The sequence below is a fragment of the Mirounga leonina genome, unplaced genomic scaffold, assembly GCF_011800145.1.
Source record: "Mirounga leonina isolate KUSES-001 unplaced genomic scaffold, KU_Mleo_1.0 Mir_94, whole genome shotgun sequence".
Classification (NCBI taxonomy): Eukaryota; Metazoa; Chordata; class Mammalia; order Carnivora; family Phocidae; genus Mirounga; species Mirounga leonina.
Genome location: NW_023270855.1, coordinates 48,890,749 through 48,916,039, shown reverse-complemented (window position 1 = coordinate 48,916,039; position 25,291 = coordinate 48,890,749). Strand labels below are relative to the sequence as shown.

Below are 25,291 nucleotides of genomic sequence, written 5' to 3'. Positions count from 1 at the left end.
TAGGAGTAGGGAGGAGATTTGAGAGAACATTCCAGATGCACAGCCTCTCAGGCAGGACTAGGCCTGGTGTGTTTCAGGAGTTGAGAGAAGAGGGACAGCTAAAGTAGAGAAAACAAAGTGTGGAATGTATGAGCCAGGTTGGAGAGGTGGGCAGGGCCCTAAAGGCCAGGGTAAATTTTGGACCTTGTTCTAAGGCCATTGGGAAGCCTTCAGTTTTTTAAAAATTTTCTTTATTTTTTAAAGTAGGCACCACGCCCAGGGTGAAGCCCATTGCGGGGCTTGAACACACAACCCTGATATCAAGACCTGAGCTGAGGTCAAGAGTGGGATGCTTAACTGACTGAGCCATGCAGGCGCCCCACCACTGAATCAGTTTTAAGTAGGAGAGTGACAGAGTGTTTGTGATTTAGACAAAACACCTACGCCTGGATTGAGCATGTGGACAAGAATGAATGGAGAGTCCATATATGTTGGTACTGGGAATTGAAACTGAGTTGGCCATAAATAGGGTGTCTGGAAAGTCCATATATGAGCTAGAATCAACTCATGACTCATGCTGGTAGCTGGGGCCTGATGATGGTTGGGGAACTGGCAAAGTTGGCATGTTTGAGAGCATGTAGGATGTGCAGTTGAGAGAATTTGGTTGATGTATTCTCTCTATCACATTACAGAGCAGGGGTTGGCAAACTATGCCAAATCTGACCCAATGCTGGTTTCCATAAAAAAGGTTTTTTTAATGGAAAAACAAATGTGTTTTTTTTGTTTACCTGTTGTCTGTGGCTGTTTTTGTGCTACAACCACAGTTAGATTGTTGGTTTAGAGGCCATTTGGCCCACAAATCCTAAGATATTAACTCTGGCCTTTTGAAGAAAAAGTTTGCCAACCCCTAATATATAAAGTACTCAGTTCGCATCAAACACTGTGCTAGTGGCAGGATTTGGAGTCCTGAAAAAGGTGAACACAGGTCTGTACTTCGGGAATGTACATTATAGTTGGAGAGGGAGAGGCAAAATCACCTAAGCAAATAAATTAAAAATCACAACTTGATAAGAGGCAGTGGAGGAAAAGTAGAGGCTGTTAGAGGTATTTTGAGAGAATATAAGAGGAGAAATAATCCTTTTATTAGATGAGAGGAACCACTACGGGGGCTGAGGTCTGGAAGGTGGCTCTGGGCGCCATATGTTGCTTATTGGGAAAGATGCAGTGTGAGGGTTTTCACTGGGCTGCCCTGCTGAAGGCCCATGGAAGTGGTATTACCTGGGCCAAACCCCTGTGTGGGGCTCTGCTTCACCCTCACCCCCCCTTTGTTTTTTTATTACCTTGGTCTCTTTTATTGCAGGGAGGATGCCTGATAAGACCTCAAATCCTGGTGCTGGTGTCATGGTGAGGGGACTGGAGGAGTCGGAATCATTGCGGGAGGGGAGCATGATTATGTACTCTGGGTCTGTCCCCTCTCTCCCCACCCCCAACTGAGGAAGAAAGGGGAGGGGAAGTGTGGAGCACCCTCTGCCTTGCCCCAGGGGACCTGATAGTCTCTTTCAGTGCCTGATCTCTGGTGGGAACTGGCTTGGGAGGAGGGTCCCCACAGTGACCCCGGGGCTCTGTGCCTAATTCTGGAGTCTGACTGCAGAATGGGGCTCATTTAGACTTGGCAGCAGCAGAGCTCCACACCTGGGCCATCCCTTGGGAGGCCTACCAAAAACACACGTGTCTGTATAACTTGAAATTAATTAAAATTCAGTAAAATTAAAAACCCAGTTTCTTAGTTGCCTGAGCCACTCAAGTGCTCAATAGCTACACATGCTGGTGGCTGCCTTTTTGGAAAGCACAGACCTAGAACATTCCCATCCTCACGGAAGCTCTGTCAGAGCATGCTGCGCTACAGGGTTCTGAGATGAAAAGACCATTAAGTTTCTCAGATGCAGTGGTAGTCCTATTCTCACAGACATAAAAGATTACATAGTGCTTAACTCTCGGGAAGGGGGTCTAGGGATTTCATGAAAATTAAGTGATCAATCCCAAACTTCTGATGCCTTAAATAAAGATTTTAGGAAAAACTCTCTAGAGTCCAGAAATAGGCTCGGGCAGTCACTGGTGGTGTGAAGTGACAAAGAGAGCCAAAGCTTACACTCTCGGATTTGTCCAACCGTTAAAAGAAAGGAAATCTTGTCTGCTCAGTTGGCCATGTGATCCCTGTCGCGGTCACAGCTGTTACAGCACAACACCCGCTGTAGAGATGGACAAACAAATGGGCAAGGCTGTGTGCCAGTAAAACTTTATTTATAAAAACAGGAGGCAGGCCAGGTTTGCTGAGCCCTGCTGTGGCGGGAGTGTTCTGAACGTGCTCCTTTCCCCAGTGATAACCAGTTGTCCTACAGGTGGTCCTTGCTGAGCCAGAATATATGTGTGTTGTTTTAGGAGTCAGTTACCTTCGAGGATGTGGTGGTGGGGCTCATCCAGGGGTGGGCGTTGCTGGACGGTGCACGGAAGAACCTGTGCCGATACGTGATCCTGGACAAGTGTAGGACCCTGGCCCCCAGGGGTAAGGCTAGCATCAGGCTGGTCCTTCTCCCACACAGGTGTTTAATGCCACTTAAGGGCCAGCTACAAGGCCAAAGAAGATGTGTGGGCTTCCACAGGAAAACAGAGCTCCATCCGTTGTATTATATTCATTCTTTCTATAGTCAGAACCTGCATGAGTCTCATTGAACTTGGCCTTGGGTTTCAGGGCTTCATCCCTGTGGGGCAGAGAGGAGGGTATTTGTGGTGTGGGCCCTTGTGAAAGAGCTTCACTAGTTCATTGGAAATGGGGCATGATCACTTTGCTACCCATGGTACTCGCTCAGCGCCAGGAGCTAAAGCCCACGCGGAAGCGGGAAGCCCACTGCAAACCCTCCCTGCTTCCCTCAGCATGTGTGTCTTTGTCCAGGAGTGGGGATTCCACCATGCAAACCCAGTCTGGGCTCCCCGGTGGGGCCAGAGGAAGAGCTGAGGGCTCCATGGGTGTGGGTGAGTGTTTGGGGGGTGCGCACCAGGTGGGGGGGCGGTGTGCTGGGAAGTATCAGTCTGAGAGCATTTCAGAGGCCTTTTTTTTTTTTTTTAATTTTATTATGTTATGTTAGTCACCATACAATACATCATTAGTTTTTGATGTAGTGATCCACGATCCATTGTTTTCGTATAAGACCCAGTGCTCCATGCAGTACGTGCCCTCCTTAATACCCATCACCGGGCTAACCAATCCCCCCTCCCCCCTCCCCTCTAAAACTCTGTTTGTTTCTCAGGTCCATAGTCTCTCATGGTTCATCTCTCCCTCCAATTCCCCCCGCCCATTTTTCCCTTCCTTCTCTTAATGTCCTCCATGTTATTCCTTATGTTCCACAAATAAGTGAAACCCTATGATAATTGACTTTCTCTGCTTGACTTATTTCACTTAGCATAATCTCCTCCAGTCCATCCATGTTGATGTAAAAGTTGGGTATTCATCTTTTCTGATACCTGAGTAATATTCCATTGTATAAATGGACCACATCTTCTTTATCCATTCATCTGTTGAAGGGCATCTCGGCTCTTTCCACAGTTTGGCTATTGTGGACATTGCTGCTATGAACATTGGGGTGCATATGGCCCTTCTTTTCATTGCATCTGTGTCTTTGGGGTAAATACCCAGCAGTGCAATTGCTGGGTCATAGGGTAGCTCTATATTTAATTTTTTGAGGCACCTCCACACTGTTTTCCAAAGTGGCTGTACCAACTTGCATTCCTACCAACAGTGTAAGAGGGTTCCCCTTTCTCCACAACCTCTCCAACATTTGTTGTTTCTTTCCCTGTCCATTTTTGCCATTCTAACTGGTGTAAGGTGGTATCTCAGTGTGGTTTTGATTTGGATTTCCCTGATGGCTAATGATGATGAACATTTTTTCATGTGTCTGTTAGCCATTTGTATGTCTTCTTTGGAGAAGTGTTTGTTCATCTCTTCTGCCCACTTTTTGACTTGATTATTTGTTTTTTGGGTGTTGAGATTGAGAAGTTCTTTTTCTTTTTTTTTAAAGATTTTTTATTTATTTATTTGAGAGAGAGACTGAGAGAGAGAGAGCATGAGAGGGGGGAGGGTCGGGAGGGTCAGAGGGAGAAGCAGACTCCCTGCTGAGCAGGGAGCCTGATGTGGGACTCGATCCAGGGACTCCAGGATCATGACCTGAGCCGAAGGCAGTCGCTTAATCAACTGAGCCACCGAGGCACCCAAGTTTGAGAAGTTCTTTATAGATTTTGGATACCAGCCCTTTATCTGTAGTGTCATTTGCAAATATCATCTCCCATTCTGTGGGTTGCCTCTTTGTTTTGTTGACTGTTTCCTTTGCTGTGCAGAAACTTTTTCTCTTGATGAAGTCCCAAAAGTTCATTTTTGCTTTTGTTTCACTAGCCTTTGGAGATGTATCTTGAAAGAAGTTGCTGTGGCCGATGTCAAAGAGGTTACTGCCTATGTTCTCCTCTAGGATTTTGATGGATTCCTGTCTCACATTGAGGTCTTTCATCCACTTTGAGTTTATCTTTGTGAATGGTGTTAGAGAATGGTTGAGTTTCATTCTTCTGCATGTGGCTGTCCAATTTTCCAGGCACCATTTATTGAAGAGACTGTCTTTTTTCCATTGCATGTTTTTTCCTGCTTTGTCAAAGATTATTTGACCATAGAGTTGAGGGTCCATATCTGGGTTCTCTATTCTGTTCCATTGGTCTGTATGTCTGTTTTTGTGCCAGGACCATGCTGTCTTGGTGATCACTGATTTGTCATATAGCTTGAGATCGGGCAACGTGATGCCCCCAGCTTTGTTTTTCTTTTTCAACATCTCCTTGGCGATTCGGGGTCTTTTCTGATTCCATACAAATTTTAGGATTGTTTGTTCCAGCACTTTGAAAAATGTCATTGGAATTTTGATCGGGATAGCATTGAAGGTATAGATTGCTCTGGGTAGCATAGACATTTTCACAATGTTTATTCTTCCGATCCATGAGCATGGAATATTTTTCCATCTTTTTGTGTCTTCTTCAATTTCTTTCATGAGTGTTTTGTAGTTCCTAGAGTATAGATCCTTTACCTCTTTGGTTAGGTTTATTCCGAGGTATCTTATGGTTTTTGGTGCTATTGTAAATGGAGTCGTTTCTCTAATTTCTCTTTCAACAGTTGCGTTGTTAGTGTATAAGAAAGCAATTGATTTCTGTGCATTGATTTTGTATCCTGCCACATTACTGAATTGCTGGATGAATTCTAGTAATTTGGGGGTGGAGTCTTTTGGGTTTTCCACATAAAGTATCATGTCGTCTGCGAAAAGAGAGAGTTTGACTTCTTCTTTGCCAATTTGAATATCTTTTATTTCTTTTTGTTGTCTGATTGCTGTTGCTAGGACTTCTAGTACTATGTTGAACAACAGTGGTGAGAGTGGGCACCCTTGACGTGTTCCTGATCTTAAGGGAAAGGCTCTCAGCTTTTCCCCATTGAGGATGATGTTCGCTGTGGGTTTTTCATAGATGGATTTTATGAGCTTGAGGAATGTTCCCTCTATCCCTATACTCTGGAGAGTTTGACTCAAGAAAGGATGTTGTATTTTGTCAAATGCTCTTTCTGCATCAATTGAGAGGACCATATGGTTCTTCTCCCTCCGCTTATTAATGTGTTCTAGCACATGGATTGATTTGCAAATGTTGAACCACCCTTGCATCCCGGGGATAAATCGCACTTGGTTGTGTGGATGATCCTGTTTTTTTTTTTTTTTTTTAAAGATTTATTTATTTATTTGAGAGAGCGAGAATGAGAGAGAGAGAGTACATGGGGGGGGAGGGTTAGAGGGAGAAGCAGGCTCCTTGCTGAGCAGGGAGCCCGATGCGGGACTTGGTCCAGGGACTCCAGGATCATGACCTGAGCCGAAGGCAGTCGCTTAACCAACTGAGCCACCCAGGCGCCCCAGTGGATGATCCTTTTAATGTATTGTTGGATCCTATTAGCTAGGATTTTGTTGAGGATTTTGGAATCCATATTCATCAGGGATATCGGTCTGAAATTCTCCTTTTTGATGGGGTCTTTGCCTGGTTTGGGGATTAAGATAATGCTGGCCTCATAGAATGAGTTTGGAAGTTTTCCGTCTGTTTCTATTTTTTGAAAGAGCTTCAGTAGAATAGGTATTATTTCTTCTTTGAATGTTTGGTAGAATTCCCCAGGGAATCCAGCAGGCCCTGGACTCTTGTTTTTTGGGAGGTTTTTGATCACTGCTTCAATCTCGTTACTGGTTATTGGCCTATCCCGGTTGTCAGTTTCTTCCTGTTTCAGTCTTGGCAGCTTATAGGTTTCCAGAAAGGCCTCCATTTCATCCAGATTGCTCAGTTTATTGGCATATAGTTGTTGATAATAATTTCTAATAATTGTTTCTATTTCCTTGGTGTTGGTCATGATCTCTCCCCTTTCATTCATAATTTTATTAATTTGGGTCCTTTCTCTCTTCTTTTGGATAAGTCTGGCCACTGGTTTATCAATCTTATTAATTCTATCAAAGCACCAACTTCTAGTTTCATTGGTCTGATCTACTGTGTTTTTGGTTTCTAATTCATTGATTTCTGCTCTAATTTTAATTATTTCTCTTCTAATGCGTGGCTTAGGCGTCGTTTGTTGCTTTTTCTCTAGTTCTTTAATGTGTAGAGTTAGTTGGTGAATTCGGGATTTTTCTATTTTTTTGAGTGAGGCTTGGATGGCTATGTATTTCCCCCTTAGGACCGCCTTTGCAGTATCCCATAGGTTTTGGACCGATGTGTTTTCGTTCTCATTGATTTCCATGAATTGCTTAAGTTCTTCTTTGATTTCTGGTTGACCCAAACATTCTTGAGCAGAGTGGTCTTTAGCTTTCAAGTGTTTGAATTTCTGCCAAATTTTTTCTTGTGATTGAGTTCCAGTTTTAGAACATTGTGGTCTGAGAATATGCAGGGAATAATCTCAATCTTTTGGTATCGGTTGAGACCTGATTTGTGACCCAGTATATGGTCTATTCTGGAGAAAGTTCCATGTGTGCTTGAGAAGTATGAGTATTCTGTTGTTTTAGGGTGGAATGTTCTGTAAATATCTATGAGGTCCATCTGGTCCAATGTATCATTCAAAGCTCTTGTTTCCTTGTTGATTTTCTGCTTAGATGATCTGTCCATTGCTGAGAGTGGAGTATGAGGTCTCCTACAATTAACGTATTGTTATCAATATGACTCTTTATTTTGGTTACCAGTTGGCTTATGTAGATGGCTGCTCCCATGTTGGGGGCATAGATGTTTACAATTGTTAGATATTCTTGTTGGATAGACCCTTTAAGAATGATATAGTGTCCTTCTGTGTCTCTTATTACAGACTTTAGTTTAAAATCTAATTTCTCTGATATAAGAATTGCTACCCCAGCTTTCTTTTGAGGTCTGCTGGCATGGAAGATAGACCTCCATCCCTTCACTTTCAGTCTGGATGTATCTTTAGGTTCAAAATGAGTCTCTTGTAGACAGCATGTGGATGGGTCCTGTCTTTTTATCCAATCTGCAACCCTGTGCCGTTTTATGGGAGCATTTAGGCCATTCTCGTTGAGAGTGATTATTGAAAGATATGAATTAATTGTTGTCATGTTGCCTGTGAAGACGTTGTTTTTATAGATTGTCCCTGTAAATTTCTGTTGTAGATCACTCTTGGGGTCTTTCTCCTTTTATAGAACGCCCCCTTAATATTTCTTGCAGGGCCGGCTTAGTGGTCACATATTCTTTCAACTTCTGCTGGTCGTGGAAGCTCTGCATCTCTCCATCCATTCTGAATGAAAGCCTTGCTGGATAAAGTGTTCTTGGCTGCATGTTCTTCTCATTTAGTACCCTGAATATGTCTTGCCAGGCCTTTCTGGCTTGCCAGGTCTCTGTGGATAGGTCTGACATTATTCTGATGTTCCTCCCTCTGTACGTAAGGAATCTCTTCCCCCTAACTGCCCTTAAGATGGTTTCCTTGGTTCTAAGATTTGCATTTACTATTACATGCCGGGGTGTTGGCCTGTTTTCCTTGATCTTAGGAGGGGTCCTCTCTGCCTCTAGGAGTCGAATGTTTGTTTCATTCCCCAGATTAGGGAAGTTCTCAGCTCTGATTTGCTCAAATACATCTTCTAGTCCTCTCTCTCTCCACTCCCTCCGGGATTCCAATGATTCTGACATTGGAACGCTTCATGGTGTCACTTATTTCTGATTCTATTTTCATGGATTCTGAGTTGTTTTTCCCTGGCCTACTCTTTGCCCTTTTAATCTATTATATTATCTTCCAGGTCGCTTATTTGCTCTTCTGCTTCAGTTACCCTAGCTGTTAGATTATCTAGATTGGATTGGATCTCATTGATAGCATTTTTAAGTTCTGCCAATTCACCTTTCATTTCTGCCCTTAGAGACTCTATGTTGCCATTAGTTGATTTCTCCATTCTAGCCATTGTCTTCACAATTGCTAGCCTGAATTCCATCTCCGACATCTTGGTTATATCTGCATCCATTTGTAAATCTGCAGCATAAGTCATAATCTCTGAGTCTTTTCTGTTTAGGGGCTCCTCCACTTAGTCCTTCTGTTGATGGGTGTTTGAGGGAATGTATAGAGTCAAAATTATTGACCAGAACCCAAGCAAGATGCACCTGTTTTCTTGGGACCTTAGGGTTGGTGGCCTCTTGTTTTCCCAGCCTGTCTTCTGTGGGAGGGGCCTGCTGTGCTGTTACTCAGGCTACCCTGTTTGGGCGGAGTTGCCCTGCGCCCCTGTGGCGGGGGATGGGCTCAGTGGGACTCAGTCTTTGGGGCTTTTGTTCTCTGGCGCCTTTCCCTTGTGGCTTTCTGCGTCTCTTCCGTGAGTCAGAGCAGAAGAGACCGTTTCCAACCCTCTGCCTCAGAGCAGAGAGACCTCAGTCTGTTCTTCAGTGAGCTCTCCAGGCCACACCGTCTCCGTTTCTGTCCGTGCTGCTATAAACTGCAGCGGCCTGGGTTGTGCACCCCTCCGCAGTGCCCCCAGTCCTGCCTCCAGGTCGGGGCACGTCTCTGCCCTTTGTGCTTCTAAAACCGCCACCCACTCCTAGGTTGTGCCCGCGTGCCTCCGCCGCTTGGGGTCCTGTCCCGGGGACTGCAGTTCATGCGTGCGCGCGACTCCACTGCTTGGGGTTTCCACCCCGGAGGTTGCAGTTCACCGGCGCAACCCCGGCTCACCGGGTTTCTGTCTCGGAGGCTGCAGTTTGTGTGCGCGCGACCGTCGCTCCGGTTTCTGTCCAGGGGGCTGCAGTTCGTGTGCGTGTGACCCCGCCGGTCTGGTCCTCCACCCCGGGGGCTGTCCTAAAGTCCTTTCCCGACGCTACCGGTCTGTGAGTCTGTGCCCCGTCCGCAACGCGCAAGGCTGTCACTCACTGGCGGTGTAGGATCCCCATGGCCCGGCACCCTCCCGCCGCCGGTTATCCTCCGATATCTGCCCGCAGAATCACGGCTCTCCGCTTCATACCTCAAAACCAACTGCCTGCGATATTCTGTTTGTAGAGATCCAAATCTTCTGATTGTGTGCTGGTTTCGTGGGTGCTCAGAGTGGTCTGGTAGATATCCAGCTCAATTCTGGGGACCAGTTGAAATAGGGTACCCTACTCCTCCGCCATCTTTCACCCCTCCCAGAGGCCTTTTATCGCAAGGGGAAATGAGACTCTTTGGGGTGAGGTTTCTCAAGTGAGTTCCTGTAGTGTTTTTTCTCTTCTGCTAGCCTTCTCCTACTTCTCATTGATCTCAGAAAATGATCTGTTCAAATCTCTCTCTCTCTCTTTTTTAATTGAGATATTCACATACCAAAGAATCCACCCTTTTAAAGTGTACAATTCACTGGTTTTCAGTATATTCACAAAGTTGTGCCACCTTCACCAGTCTCGCTCCCCTCCCCCCCATCTGCTTTCTGTCTCTATGGATTTGCCTGTTCTGGATACTTCATATAAAGAGAATCACACAACATGTGGCCTTGGGTGTCTATCTTCTTTTGTTAGTGTGGTGTTGTCGAGGTTCATCCACACTGTAGCGAGTGTCAGAGCCTTGTTCCTTTTTAGGGCTGAATACTGTTCCAGTGTATGGGTGGACCATGTTTTGTTTGTCCATTTGTCTATGGACAGACGTTTGGTTTGTTTCTACTTTTTGGCTCTTGTGAATAGTGGGTATGTTTTCATTGCTCTTGGGTTGACACTTAGAAGTAGAGTTGCTGGGTCTTTTACTGAACTTTTGGGGGAAGTTTACTGAACTTTTTGGGGAACCACCAAAGTGCCTTCTCAGATAGGTGCACGCACCATTTTACATTCCCACCAACAGTGGTTGAGGGTTCCAGTTGCTCCACATCATAACCACACTTATTGTCCAATTCTTCATGAAAGTGAACATTTCTGTGTGTGTTCTTTGTCTAATTGCTTCTTACTTATTTCTCTGATAAGGCTGTCTTTCTGGCGACATCTGTCTCAATCCCCAGAAGACATAGTTTCTCATCCCTGCCCACCCCCGCTCCTGTCACTGCCAGATTCCACACACAGCTGTATTCTTCAGAGTCTCCCTTTGCTCACTGATGCCTTCTTCCCTTTTAGTACCGTCCCAAGTTTAGGCTCAATATTTAAAAAACAATATTTTAAAACAATAAATACTTAAATATTTATTTTGGTCAATTTCATAGCACTATTTCTGAAAGAACTTAATTTTTTTTTCTAATTCATTTTAGACTGGGAATCTCAAATCCAAAGTGTCGACCCCTGTGCAGGATATTTTGGAGGAAAATTCATCCCATGATATGCAAATGGTAAGATTCATGGGGGATTATCCTTATTCCCTCTTGGGAGAAGTTGAGGAATTTGTGAGTTGGAAATGCACACCAGAGCCAGGGAGACATTTGGGGCATTTCCTCAAGGACATTCCCACATGGTCTGAAGGGAGTGGCCATGACTCCTGAATTTGGGTAAACCCTTTCTGTCACTCAGGACCCTTCTTCGAATGTTCTCCCAAGTAAACATTGCCATCAGTGTGAGTCAGACATTGATTGTGTGCAGTATGATTTACTCCTCAACAGTCATGGGAAACTCCTGCCTTTTGGAGAAGCCCCATGGAAATCACGAATGGGAGAAAGCCCTCAACGTCCTTGAGCCCTCAACCTGCTTAAGCGAGGTGCACCTCTGAACGTGCTAGAAACGTGCCTCGACAGGGAGGGGAGCAGCCCTGGGCGCTCTGCCGGTGTTGGCGGGGTTTTTGTTGTCACTCACCCCTGGCCAGGAGCAAACTCTGCCTGGAGAGTTGATTCAGCCGCATCCAGAATGGCTTCAGGAGGTACTCTAACCTAGACCTGACAAGAGAACCGTGGGAGAGAGGGTCACCCTGACTGCAAGGGATGTGGGAGAGCTGTTGCGGACCCCTCTCCACGTAGGAGACAAATCGAGATCTCACAGCAGAAATAAGCCCCTGTCAAAGTGTGCAAGAGCCTTTAGAGCTGGCTGGTGCATTCCAGTGTACCAGGGAACAGACTGAGCCCCGCTGCTCCCACCTTGGCCCTGAGTTCCTGTCTCCCCACACTGGAGGAATTTCCCAGGTTTGGGTTCCCGTTCTTGGGGATTTCAAAGGTGAGGGTTAGGGTGTGGATAGAGGGACACGTAGAGCCCAGTTTCACCCCCAGGCTGGGCCTGTTTGTCCCAGAGCCAGTGAGATCTCTGGGCTCCCTCAGTCTGTGCCCCTCCACCTCTGTCATGGATGGTGTCAGACTCATGGTGAAGAGACGCCAGCCCAGTGGATGGGGTGGCAGGGCCTGGATGGTAGAGACCCGTTTCATTGCTTTGCTCTGAGCATGCGGAGCCTCAACCCTGCATAGCCTGGTGTGGGCTGCCGGGCAGCTGAAAGCCTCACCCCTGCATGGCTTGCATCAGACCCCAGGGCAGCTAAGACACTCCTCACTGCTCAGGTCCTCCTCACCGTTGGTTCACATTTTTGTTTAGGTGGAGAATGTCCTCCAATAGCTGCTTGGGAAAGGGCGTGTTGCTTTGGAGACCCTGAGGTCTGAAAATACCTCACTGGAGCTGCTGGATTGCAGGGGCCTCATCTGACAGGATCGTTGCAGTAACCCCATGCAGAGCACTCTGTGCATCATCACAGAGCCCTCAATTAATGCTTGTTCAGTGAAGGCACGAACACAGGTACTCCAGGCCATCACCGCCCCCCTGTCTTGATTAGCAGATGGACCCTGTGAGGGAGGGAGGGGGAGGACCCACAAGGGACAGCTGTCCTCTTGAGTTTCTGTGGGCTCTTTCCTCTTAGTATGGATTCTAGCACCTTCCACAGAGTTTCACTCCCAGCTCAGCAGTGAGCACTGGGTGTGGGAGAGGAGGGGCTTCTGTTGCATCTGAGCCTCAGGAAACAAGGAAACGAGTGGTCACAGAATGTTCTGAGCGGGCAGAGGAGGTCTACCCGGACACACATGTGGAGAAGCTGAGTGGGTCATCCATGAAGACACACAGCCCATAAGTGGTACAGTCACATTTGGAGCTGGGAGTCAAATCCAGGATGCAGATCTCTAATTGCAGAGATTGCTGTTCTAGCTGCCAGGATCTACCGGCTGGGAATTGTACAACCCGCCACGTGGTTAAAGGTGCTGATGGTTCAGCTAGCCCTTCCGGGCATCAGTGGGCCTCATCCTCATCCTCATCCTCAGCTCTGAGGCCTCCCTGTCATGTGAGGATAAGGCCTTGTGGCCTCCCCCTCATGGCCAGCTAGGCCAGGGGAGGACAGGAACATAGAGGGCTGGAGACTGCTCCCAGAAGAGCCCCAAAACAGGCTGAGCAAGTGGTCTCCAGGCTCAGCCCTTCTACTGTCCTAGCCCCCTCGCCCCCATGCCGTGTCCCCTCCACGCTGTTTCAGGGCAGGGGGATATTGGCTTGCGTGAGCGTTGGATAAGGACAGGGTTCAGAGGATGGGCTGTGGATGGCAGGGCAGATGTAAATAGCTCTGGCCAATAGTTTGGTCCTGCGACTGATGGCTGCCAAATAGACAAACACAGACTAAGGAAACAGAACAACATTCATATTCAGAGCCGAGGGCTCCTAGCCTTTCTTCAGTGAAGCGTATTGCAGTGCCTCTGAGAGCCTGTGGCCTAACCCCCTAACCTAACCCCCAGAACCAGAAAGGGTCAGGTTCACCTCTGCGTCTGCGGCATGATCAGTCCTTGAGACCCTCAGTGGCTGGGGCCCACACTTGAGACCCTCAGTGGCTGGGGCCCACAGTGGAGTAGGGGGAGTTACCAGGTCTGAAGCTGCCAGACCTGCATACCTGCCTTGTGACGGCACTACCCCAAATCTGAGGGTCTTTCAGGCCCAGAGCAGCCTCAGTGCCACCTCTGTCCTGCTCAGTCCCCTCTGTGCCTTCTCCTAGGGGCCAGGGCTGGACCTGAGGATGCAGATCAGGCCCACAATTGGAGACAGGGGGACATCTTCGATTCCAGAGGACCATCCGGCTCTCTGGGTGTCACCTCGGTCTTCTGGATATATAGTAAGCCAGGGAGGATGTTTGCTGTGAGGGCCCAATGCCAGCCAGGAAGGCCCGCGGTTCAGGATTTCTGCCCATCACCTGCCCTGAGGGACCTGCCACATTTTCTTCCCGTCCATCACCAAGTCCTGCGAGCTTTTCCCCCCCGAAATATAATTTATCTCTGACTGCTCCTGCTGTCCCCACTGCCACCACCCTGCCCAGAGCCACTGTTAGTTCTCTGGGACCCCTGGAACTGCTCCCTACAGGTCCCCATTTCTACTGGGCCCCACCCTGGACACAGAGGCTAGAGATAGCCCTTAGAAATGCAAGTCAGGTTCCCTGAGGGAAAAGCCGCCAGTGGAGGAGAGTTCAGATCCTTTCTCCCACCACAGGGCTTCCTTCCAGGAATAACTTACTGACCATCCTCATGCGTGGAGGTCCACCTCCTCGTCCCCCCACTACCCCTCAGCCTGCTGGCCATCCACGCCCCTCTTTGCTCCAGCGTTTCCCCCCGCTGCTGGAGGCTCCTCAGAGGTTGCCTCCGCCCAGCCCGGGTCCCCTCTCCATTCCTTTTTGAAGTTGAAATTCTATCACAGTGATTAGTTTTGTACCCACGGATTGGATTAATCTGGACAAGCTACACTGGGCGTGTCTCAGTTATCAGTGTGTTTCCAGAGCAGGGTCAGTCTTGCAAATTCGGTCAGGGTGAGGAGCTGGGAGTGTATTCCATTGACCGTGTGACTCTGATCTGTCCCTGTCATGCTGTCTAGGGGCTGAAGGTGGCCGTGCAGATTCAGAGGGCGGCCATGCCAGTTCCCGCACTGGGTGTTCCTGAGCTGGGGACGGCCGGGGGTTCTGGTGAGTGAGCGCCAGTGGAATTGGCAGCCTGGGGGTCCCCGCCTGTGCTGTGTTGTGTCCGGGAACTTGCCCCGCCCCCCCTTTCCTCCGACCGCAGGCATTTCCCTGTACTGGAAGGAGAGAATACATAAAGTCATGTCACCGTTCTTTATGCATTCAAGAGGAAAGGCACCTTTTCAGGATTGTGGGCTGGGAATCTTTTTGGTTTTTTTTTTTTTTTTTTTTGGTCTTTGGTCTTTCTGTTAAGAAAGAGCAGATCCCCTTCAGCTGTGGCCAAGTCCAGACCTCTTTTTGGGCAAGGTTAAATTCTCCACAGTTATGTCAATGCTGAAGATGACAGTTGAATTTACTGTAAATGGCATATGTTTTAACTGAGTTTATAAAAAATGAGGTTAAAACAAACCATATGTCCTGAGAAGTGGGGGAAAAATTAATTCCGGGGGACAAATAACATCTTAGCTATAAGTTCAAGGCATTTATCTCCTTCCATCTTGCCTTCTAGTGAGAATAATAAACTTTGTTTCTGAACAATATCATTCAGGCTTGCATTTGGAATCTCTTACATCATTGACAGGAAGTAATTCTTAGATTATGTTATGTGTTGCTCTTCTATGTATTTTTGGTAAGCTTTCTGGCCAAGGCTTTGCCTTGAAGTCCTCTTGAAGTACTTGGAGTACCCTGTGCTCTTGAAGTACGACTCTTCAGGTGCTCTAGCTGGCCACCCTGTGGTGAGGTGGGCACCGGGAGACAATCTCAAACAGAACATTGGCCCCCTCCGCGTGGAGCTCACAGTCTGCCTGGGCGGTCAGATTTTTCAACGAAGACCAGAATACAATGGAAGCATGTAACACGAGGACTTTATCTTGGGGGCAGAGAGGAGTTTCTGGAAACTGGAAGTCAGACCATGGGTTCTCAGCTGCAGCACCACTGACATCGGGGCCGGATCCTTCTCTGTGGTGGGGCCATTCTGTGCACCGTAGGGTGTTTAGCGGCATCCCTGATCTCCAGCCACTAGACACCAGTAGCGCCTCCTGTACTGGTCCACCAGGGCCACTGTAACAAAGTACCACAGACCGAGTGGCTCAACCACAGAAACTTGTTTGCTCACAGTTCTGGAGGCCAGAAGTCCAAGATCAAGGGATTGGCAGGGTTGGTTCTTCTCAGGGCTGTGATCTGTTCCAGGCATCTCTCCTTGGCTTATAGGTGGTTGTCTTGTGTTTTCTTTTTCTGTATGTGTCTCTGTTCAAATTTTGTTTTCTTATAAGGACACCAGTCATATTGGATTAGGGCCCACCCAACTGACCCCATTTTAATGACCTCTTTAAAGACCCCATGTCCAAATATGGTCCTATTCTGAGGTACTGGGTATTTTTTTTTTTTTTTTTAAAGATTTTATTTATTTAGTTGGCAGAGAGATAGAGAGCACAAGTAGGCAGAGTGTCAGGCAGAGGGAGAGGGAGAAGCAGACTCCCTCCTGAGCAGGAGCCCAATGTGGGGCTTGATCCCAGGACCCCGGGATCATGACCTGAGCTGAAGGCAGACGCTTAACCAACTGAGCCACCCAGGCGCCCCTAGGTACTGGGTATTAATTAGGACTTCATCCTATGAATTTTTAGAGGGACACAATTAAGCCTGTAACAGCCCCTAGTCATGACAGCTGAAAATGTCTCCAGAAGCTGTGGCTGGTCCCCACCCCCCTGCCCACCAAGATCATATGCTGAAGCCCTAACCTCCCATGTGACCATATTGGGTGGAGGCTGGGCCTTGAAGGAGGTGGTTAAGGTTGCAGGAGGTCGTAAGGGTGGAGCCCCAATACCATAGAACTGATGTCCTTGTAAAAAAAGGGAGAGACACCAGAGCTCCCTGCCAAGTGAGGACACAGTGAGAAGACTTTTGTGTATAAGCCAGGAAGACCGCTCTAACCAGCCCGACCATGCTGGCACCCTGCTTTCAGACTTCCAGCCTCCAGAACTGTGAGGAAGTAAGTTTCTACCGTTTAAGCTGCCCTGTCTGTGGTATTTTCTTATGCAGCGGAGCTGACTGAGATACCGGACTTTGCCACGTGTGCCCTGGGGGATGAGTATCGACTTAGACCATGATATTTACTGTATCATTTAGTGTGGCAAGATGTTGGGGTGTTGTGAGAAGGCTTAGGGGGGAGGATTTCAGGCCTAGGAATGGCATCTGTAAAATTCCTCCCGGAAGGGAGGCAGGCAGGCAGAGAGCCTGGTGTGCCCGAGGGCCCACGGAAGGCTGTGTGAAGGGAGCAGAGGGAAGGGGAGAGTGGTGTGAGCTGACTGCAGATGGTTGGGCTCCAGATCATTCAGGGCCTGGAAGCATGGGAGGAGAATCTGGGCCTGTGTGCTTAAGCTGCCGGGAGCCAGGGATGTGTTTGGGTGAGTGGTGCTGTGCATCTGCAGTTTTAGCAGAACCCTCCAGCACCTGGGAGGTGGCGGGGCCTCAGGGAGGATCCGAGCGGTGGGTGGAGGCAGTGAGGAATGGGGTGGCAGTGGCCTCGACCAGCGGTGAGTGCGGAGTGGGTGTGGCGGGGTCCCTGAGACCACGCCCGGTTGTGGCCATTCGCTAGGACTCCTAGGCCTCGGCCCACAGTCGTACTTATGGTGGTGATTTATCACACTGAAGGGGCGCAGAACTCAGTCCCCTGGAGCATTAGGTGAAGTCTGGGGGAGTCCAGGCACGAGCTTCCGGAGTCACACAGGACATGCTTAATACCCCCAGCAATAAGCTGTGACAACACACGTGAGGTGATGTCTACCAGGGAAGCTCAGGAGAGACTTGGCGCCCAGGCTTTTCACTCGGGGCTGGTCACGTCGGCACCCTCTGCCCAGCATGAACCTGACTCCTGTCAGCAGGTGCCGGACTCCTGGAAGGAGAGCAGGCGTTCAGCACAAACCACAGTGTTCATAGAAACAGTTTAAAAAGAGTGAGCCCCTCTTGCCAGTTAGGGTGGAGGGAACCCTCTGGAGATCCATGTTCCCAAGGGCCAGCAGGCAGGCCTATTGTGTTAATTCTTGTCTACAGGGTAGGGATTTGTGGAATGATTTAAGACATAGGCAGGAGGTTGATTTGAGATAATTTGGTGAGTCCTGTATGCTTTCATTTACCAGACAATCCAGAGCATTCATGTGCCAAGCACAGTGCGGGACGGGCGGGGGTGAAAGGAAAGGGAACCCAGGCTTGTTCTTCCGAAGCTTCTAATCCTGCGAGGGTGGCAGAAAATGCACACCTAAGGAAGCCAGTAACCATGTGGTTACAAATAGGCAGGGGCTGTGAGGAAAGGGGGAGGGTCCTTCTAGAGAAAAGAAGGATACTGAGGAGGGGAGGCACTCTGAGGGAGTGAGTGACCTTTAAGTGGATTCAAAAAGGAAAGGCCTGCTGTGGCGTGAGCCATGGTGGGGACTGGGGTAGGAGGAAAGGGAGTGGGGTGGGTGGGGGTCGGGAGAGATTAGTGCTCCCTGTAGAGATGTCATCACTGAGGTGGTGTTTTTTTTTTGGTTTAGTTTTTGGATTTTTTTTTTTTTTTTTTGATTAATTGTTGGGGTCTGCAGAGTGTCAGGGGCGAGATTTCCCATCTGAGGCAGGAATGTCGCTTCCTGATATCAGGGACACTGGAAGAACAGCCTTTGAGAGTAAGGTGATGAGCACATTTTTTTGAGGGGGGATGAGACAACAGAAATTCATATCTCACATTTCTGGAGGCTGGAAGTCTCCAATCAGGGTGTTTGGCAGGGCCGTGCTTCCTGTGAAGCCTGTGGGGAGGCTCCTTCCTGGCAATCCCTGGTGTTCCTTGGCTTGTAGCTACATCGCTGTGTCGTCACAGGGCCCTCTCCCCTCCTGTGTCCCTGCTTCTGTTTTTTCTCCTCTTTGTAGGACACTAGTCATATTGGGTGTGGGGACCATTCCACTCCACTGTAACTTCATCTTAGCTAATCACATCTGCAAAGATCCTGTTTCTAAATAAGGTCACATTTTGAGGTAGTGGGGGCTTACAACTTCACAATTTTGGGGGGACACAATTCGACCCATAATGGTCAGCCCTCTTGATCCCCCTCCCCCAAATTCATGTCCTCTCCACATACAAAATACAGTCAGATGATCTTGACACCCCCAAAGTTTTTACCCATTCCAGCATCAACTCTAAGTCCCAAATCTCATCAACTCAAAAAGTCCCCAAGTCCATATGAATCATCTAAATCTGGCATGGGTGAGACTCGGGTTGTGGTCTCTCCCAGGGGCAAAATTCTTCTTCATCTGTGAACCTGTGAAATGAGAAAACAAGTCCTCTGCTTCCAAAAGACATCAGTGGGACATGCGCAGGGTACACGCTCCCTCTCCCAAAGGGAGAGAAAGAAGGGGTTATGGGTCCCAAGCAGTCTCGAAACCCAGCAGGGCCAGTTTAAGGTCTGCAGCGGCAGCAGCCCTGCCCCCCAGCTCACTGTGGTCGTAAGGCAAATTCCCCAGACAGATGAGTGGGGACCTGAGCTGATGGTGTGGAGGTGGGTCTGGAGTTCAGGGGAGAGAATCAGCCTGGGGGTTTGGGCCCGGTCAGCCGGGCTGGGACCTGATGCCCAGAGTGGGTGAGGCTGCCTGCAAAGGCAGAGGCTGAGGGAAGTGAGAAGGGTGAGGGATGGAGGAGGGTGTTGTACAGGAGACAGAAGGAGCTGGGGGTGTGGTCACTTTAGGGTGGAGGGATTAGATGACTGCACGCATTGACTGGATCCCCACCAGGGATGGGGGGGTCACTGGTGGTCTGAGTGAGGTGCCTGTCCTTGGAGTGGTGATGATTGTGAGTAAGCAGGGGGTGAGGAAATGGACGGTGGGTTGGTTGCCCACAGTGGGGAACAAAAACAGTATGTAGAGGGAAAAGCAGAGTGTTTTGGCTTAAATTGTGGCCCCCCAAAAAGGCATATTGAAGTCCTAATTAGCTGCCAGTACCTATGACTGTGACTGGGACCTTACTTGGAAATAGGTCTCTGCAGCTGCCATCGAGTTAAGGTGAGGTTGGGATGGGGCGGGGTGGGGGAATCTCATCCAGTGTGACTGGTGTTCTTTTAAGAAGAGAAACATGTGGGGCGCCTGGGTGGCTCAGTCGGTTAAGCGTCTGCCTTCGGCTCAGGTCATGATCCCAGGGTCCTGGGATCGAGCCCCGCATCGGGCTCACTGCTCAGTGGGGAGCCTGCTTCTCCCTCTGTCTCTGCCCCTTCTCCCTGCTCTCTCTCTGTCAAATAAATAAAATCTTAAAAAAAAAAAAAAGAGAGAAACATGCCAGGGGGAGACAGGGACACAGAGGGGAGAGGACAGCCACGTGATGACAGACGCAGAGATCAGACGGACGCAGCTGCAGGCCAAGGAGCACCCGGGATTCCAGACAGCCACTGCCAGGAGCCAGGAAGAGGCAAGGAGGGATTCTGCCCAGAGCGTCAGAGGGAGCGCAGCCCTGCTGACACCTTGGTCTTGGACTTCTGGCCTCCAGAACCGAGAGAGAATACGCATCTGTGGCTTTAAGCCTCTCAGTTTGTGGTATTTTGTTACACCAGCCCCAGGAGGGGAATATGTGGGGTCAGAGATTGGGCATGGCTCAGGTTTTCTTTTTTTATTATCTGCAATTTATTTTATTTATTTGTATGATATGCATTATTTTTTAGGTCAGGATTGATTTCTGAGGGGGAGGGTCCCATTGCAGTGGGAGGTGAGGGTGCAGGGAGACAAGAGATGGTGTGTGTGGGGTCACTTGCTCGTCTGTAATAGGCTGAGCCAGGAGGCCCCGGGTCGGGGGTGGAGGGGTGTGGTTGACTTGAAGGCAGAAAGGGGAGATGCTGCCTTCTCACAGGCAGACTTGGGGTGTGGGCAGCTTCTCTGTACCCTCCTTGTGGTAAGTCCTGGGGTGCTACTGGCCCTGCAGAGTGGGGCAGAGGAAGGGGCCGAGCAGCTAGGGAGGAATGCTGACCCAGGGCTGAATCAAGGGGCAGTGGGGGGTGCGCCAGAAACTCCAGAGGCTGTTGGTGAATTGAGACCTTGACTCCAGGATTTGGAATGGAAAAAGCATGCACGTGTATGTGCGTGTTTGCACGTGTGTCTGTGTGTTTGTGTGCATGTTCTTCTCAGTATGTGTATGTGCATGTGTATGTATGTTTTGTGTCTGTGTGTGTATATGTCAGCATGTTTGTGTGAATGCATGCACGTGTGTGAGTGTGCACGTGTCCCTAAGTGTGTGAGCGCGTGCAAGTGCATGTGTGTGTCTCTTGTACGTGTGTGTGTCCCTGTGAGTGTGCACATACGTGTGTGCACATGGGGTCACTCACAGTCGGGGTGGGCAGCCTTCGGTCCTGTGGGTGTGCTCACGGGGCCTCCTGGCCTTCCCTCCTTTTCTATAGCTCTGCTTGCCCCGGACCCTGCCTGGCTCCAGCAGGAGGGCACAGAGGATGAAGCTGTGGCTCCGGGGGTACTGATCACCTGTCTGCGGGTAAGTAAGAAATCCCTGTTGCTCTTCTTGCTTGGGCCCTTGTCCTCTTCCCTTGGCCTAGAGCTTCTCGACCCCACAGGGCTGGTCTCCAGGCCTCCAGGCACTGGACCTCCCGTAATATGTGTCAGGGGGAGGTGCATGGGACATCCCAGGCAGCAGTCCCACTGCTTCATTCAGACCTTCTCTAGCTGTGGAGTGCCTCGTTCTGCTGAGCATCAGGAGGGAAAACAGCAAGGATGTGAGCTGTCCTTGCCTCCTAGTCTTCACGGTCTCTCGGGGCAAACAGTTGTCATTTACTGAATACTTCTCTCTTGCCGGCAACATGCTCAGGTCCGCTGGATCCTGGAGCTGGAAGGGAAAAAAACTGCCAGGGCTTCCTGGCTAGTTGCCAGTGGCTCAGTCCTTTGATGCCACATGTCTGGATGCTGTCCCTCAGGGAGGAATGAGTAGATAGAGGAGTGTTCTAGTTCTGGGGTCTGAGCCAAAGGTCTGAGAATCCTCTGCATGGGTCTCCCTTGCCCAGGCTGCTGGCCCCCTCGCCAGCCTCCTGAGTACTGGCGGGGGTGGCCCCTGGCTGAGCTGCGATGGGTGTGTGTTTCAGGAACCAGTCACCTTTGCGGATGTGGCTGTGTTGTTCACCCCAGAAGAATGGATGTTTCTAGACTCTGCCCAGAGAAGCCTGTACAGAGATGTGATGCTGGAGAACTATAGAAACCTGGCCTCCGTGGGTAAGGCCAGGCTTGTTGCCTTATCTACACACTCCTGCAGCACCTGTGGGTTCCTGGAGGTGTGCTGGTTTGGGAAATCAAGAGGTGAAAAAAACAGACAAATCCTGCTCTCATGGTGCTTACAGTTTAGGGGCTCCCCTGTGGAAATGAAGGTATCTTTGCTGCTGTTTCTCCATGGTTAAAAGTTTCTGGGCTTTTCAAGTGTGTCTCTGAGTGAGGCCCTGGGTTTTGGGGACTGGAGAATCCCATTGTCCTTTGGGACCCAGTGAGGGAGCTTATACTTTGGTTCCTTAGTGTAAGAGCCCTGCCATGCCCGTGAGAATGCAGGCAGGCTCGTTTTGCTCTTCCCATCCCCGGTGCGCCTAAAGACTTAGAATATCAACCCTGGTTAGTAGCAGGCACGGTCTGCTCACACCCTGCATCTTTCCCATGAGCAGGAGATCAGCTAGGCAAACCCAGTACGTTTTCCCATTTGGAGCCAGGAGAAGAGCTGTGGCCCCCTGAGAGAAGAAGCTTCCCAGGAACCTGTCCAGGTGAACAGCAGGCAGATCAGGGAGCAACAGCTCTGACCGAAAGATGAGTGTTAGGTTTGGAAATTGTCGGTAAGGGAAACACTTCGAGTGCCCTTGACGGGTGCTGCTTTACTGGATTCCACCTCCTTCCTTTTTGTCCATAATACTCTACTCTGGTTTCATAGAATGATTTGTCCTACCTCCTCTTCACATTTATCATTTCCATGTGTATAGTTTATCATGTGTGGATTTTATGTGTATATAGCATGTGTATGCTTATCCAGTGCCTCCCCAGTGTATCTTTTTGCCAATACTTTCTCTCAATTTCAGTCTCAATCTTCATAGAACTCTTTCTCAGTAACTTAACATCTACCATCTCCGTTCCTTGTTCCTATGGTTATGTGACTCCTTACATGGCCAAATACCTTAAAATTTCCTTTATTCTTTGATACATTCTTCCTCTTCACAATTTCCTCCCATAGTTGGAATCAGTATTTTTTATTTTTTTAAAAAAGATTATTTGTGTGTGTGAGAGAGAGAGTATTTGTGCACATGAGTTGGGGGAGGCGCAGAGGGAGAGGAAGAGAGAGAATCTCAAGCAGACTCCCTACTGAGCGCAGAGCCTGATGCGGGGCTTGATCTCACAGCCTTGAGACCATGACCTGAGCCAAAATCAAGAGTTAGACACTTAACTGACTGAGCCACCCAGGCGCCCTAGAATCAGTATTTAAAAAAGAAAATCCGCATGTTCTCTGCTTAGTTTTTTGGTTGCCTTGGTCCCACAGTTTCCTCCCCCGTGTACTTAATTTTTCTATCCTTATTCATTCCAGAACCTCAGCATCAACCCCAAGATCCAATTTCTAACCAAGATATTTTTGCAGAGATTCCATCCATTGGCATGAAAAGGGTAAGGTGCCCAAGGATTCTTCTTGGTCCTCTGTTGTAGGACAAGTCTGGGGTTGCTGTAGATTAGAAAAGCAGCACAAGAGGCCAGAGAGAGAGAGAGTGAGAGAGAGAGAGAGAGAGAGAGAGAGGGAGAGAGATTCAAGGCAAGTGGTATTTACCCAGGGGAAAGCAGGTTCTTGGGAGAGAGTCTGTGAATGTCATGAGTTGGGGAAAACCCTCCATGTAGATCAAGGCATGTATTTCCCAGAGTTTCCACAAGCAGCCATGTTTATAAATGTGAACAGACATCAAGTGTTTAAAACTTAATTTGCCTTTAACTTGGCAAAACTCTGCGTCTAAGAGGCCTCACAAACGTAACAAAAATGACAGCTCTCTGTGGCAGAGCATCCACTTGAAGGGACTCAGGGTAGAAATGGTCCAGACGCACTAAAATGGTAAAAGCTTCAGCTATAGAAATGCCTTTTCCCTACACGTAATTCACCTGGGGGAGAGTCTGAACGTAATAGAGTCTTTGGTCTTCCTGTTTTCCTCACTTGACAGGAGCAACCCCAGACTGGAGATAAACTCTATAAATACAGTGAACTTGGGGAACCCTTTCACGGCATTGAACCACTTTTTCAGTACCAGAGAATTCATGCTGGAGGCGACCCCTATGAATGCCATGAGGGTGGAAAATCCTTCTTCCAGCCCGCTCACCTGATTGTACCTGATAAGATCCGTCATGGGGACAAAACCTATGCATGTAACAAATGTGAGAAATCCTTCAGATACAGCTCCGACCTGATCAGGCACCAGAAGACTCATACCACGGAGAAGTGCTTTGAATGTCCGGAGTGTCGGCAAGCCTTCAAGTACTCCTCGAATCTGCGGCGCCACCTGAGGACTCACACTGGGGAGAAGCCCTTCGAATGTGCTCAGTGTGGGAAAACCTTCACAAGGAACTTTAACCTGATTCTGCACCAGCGAAACCACACGGGCGAGAAGCCCTATGAGTGTAAGGACTGTGGGAAAGCGTTTAATCAGCCGACCTCTCTGAGGAGCCACCTGAGGACTCACACCGGGGAGAAGCCCTTTGGATGCAGTCAGTGTGGGAAAGCCTTCAGGGAGCACTCGTCGCTGAAGACGCACCTGCGCACTCACACCAGGGAGAAGCCGTATGCGTGTAACCAGTGTGGGAAGCCCTTCCGGACGAGCACTCATCTCAACGTCCACAAGAGGATACACACCGGGGAGAAACTGTATGAGTGCGCTACTTGTGGGCAGGTCTTGAGTCGCCTCTCAACACTCAAGAGTCACATGCGAACTCACACTGGAGAGAAGCCCTATGTGTGTCAGGAATGTGGACGAGCTTTCAGTGAACCTTCATCCCTCAGGAAACACGGGAGGACCCACACCGGCAAGAAGCCCTATGCCTGTCAGGAATGCGGGCGAGCCTTTGGTCAGTCTTCACACCTTATCGTGCACGTGAGAACTCACACTGCGGGGAAACCCTATGAATGCAATCAGTGTGAGAAGGCCTTCAGGCACAGCTCTTCACTTACTGTGCATAAAAGGATTCATGCCGGGAGAGAGAACGTTAGGAACGGTGGCCTGCCTTTATCAGTGTCCCATCCGTGTGGGAGGCCCCTTGCTGACTGACTTCCAAGTTTTAAAAGTATACACGTTCTGGGCTGTAATCATCTCTCGTAGTACTGGTTTAGCTACGTCACATGTTTTGATGTATAATATTTTCATTTTGGTTAAAATCTAAATATTGTCTTAGTTTCTATTATCACTTACTCTTTGGCCTGTGAGTTATTTGTAATTAGATTTTAAAATAACAGGACATGGGTTTATTTTTATAGAGGTATAATTGCTTATAGTGAAATGCATAAATCTTAAGTGTACAGTTGGAGAACTCTGACAGGTGCGTACACATATATATGTAACCAACACGCCATTTAAGATAGAGAACATTTCTATCCTTCTGGAGAGTTCCTGCGTGTGTATGGGTGTTTTTTTACTTTATAACTTTCTGCTGTTGGTTCTAATTTAATTACATTGTGAGCAGAGAATGTGGTCTTTATGTTATTGAATGTTAGGTATCTGTTTTTAGTGTGGTGTATCCTGTTAGTTGCCTGTCAAAATTGCCCCTTCTTCCTTACGAAAGGACTTACGTTTTTTGGTTCAGATTGGTAACGTGCACTGTTAAAAAAAACCTCTATCTCCCAGTCCTTGCAGCTGGAGGAGGGGCCGCGTGCCCAGTCCTGGCCTTTCTAAGTCTGAGAAG

General features: G+C 48.7%; 1 protein-coding gene across 5 annotated transcripts in view; it reads left to right on the top strand.

Moving 5' to 3' along the window:
• The window catches only part of ZNF333 (zinc finger protein 333), a 26,688-nt gene extending 1,616 nt beyond the window's left edge, over positions 1–25,072 (top strand). Inside the window, exons 1-10 of one of the 5 annotated variants that reach the window (XM_034998314.1) lie at positions 1,342–1,383; positions 2,930–3,009; positions 10,752–10,829; positions 12,010–12,207; positions 14,305–14,392; positions 20,788–20,876; positions 21,478–21,604; positions 22,042–22,137; positions 22,947–23,023; positions 23,563–25,072. In XM_034998314.1, coding sequence (XP_034854205.1) covers positions 12,139–12,207; positions 14,305–14,392; positions 20,788–20,876; positions 21,478–21,604; positions 22,042–22,137; positions 22,947–23,023; positions 23,563–24,660 — 1,644 coding nt within the window. In that variant the 5' untranslated portion in view covers positions 1,342–1,383; positions 2,930–3,009; positions 10,752–10,829; positions 12,010–12,138 and the 3' untranslated portion in view covers positions 24,661–25,072. Of the gene's footprint in view, positions 1–305; positions 1,384–2,929; positions 3,010–10,751; positions 10,830–12,009; positions 12,208–14,304; positions 14,393–19,687; positions 20,877–21,477; positions 21,605–22,041; positions 22,138–22,946; positions 23,024–23,562 lie in introns of those variants that run through there. The other 4 variants (XM_034998313.1, XM_034998311.1, XM_034998310.1 and 1 more) reach the window with 4 other exon arrangements.
• Positions 25,073–25,291: the final 219 nt, after the last annotated feature.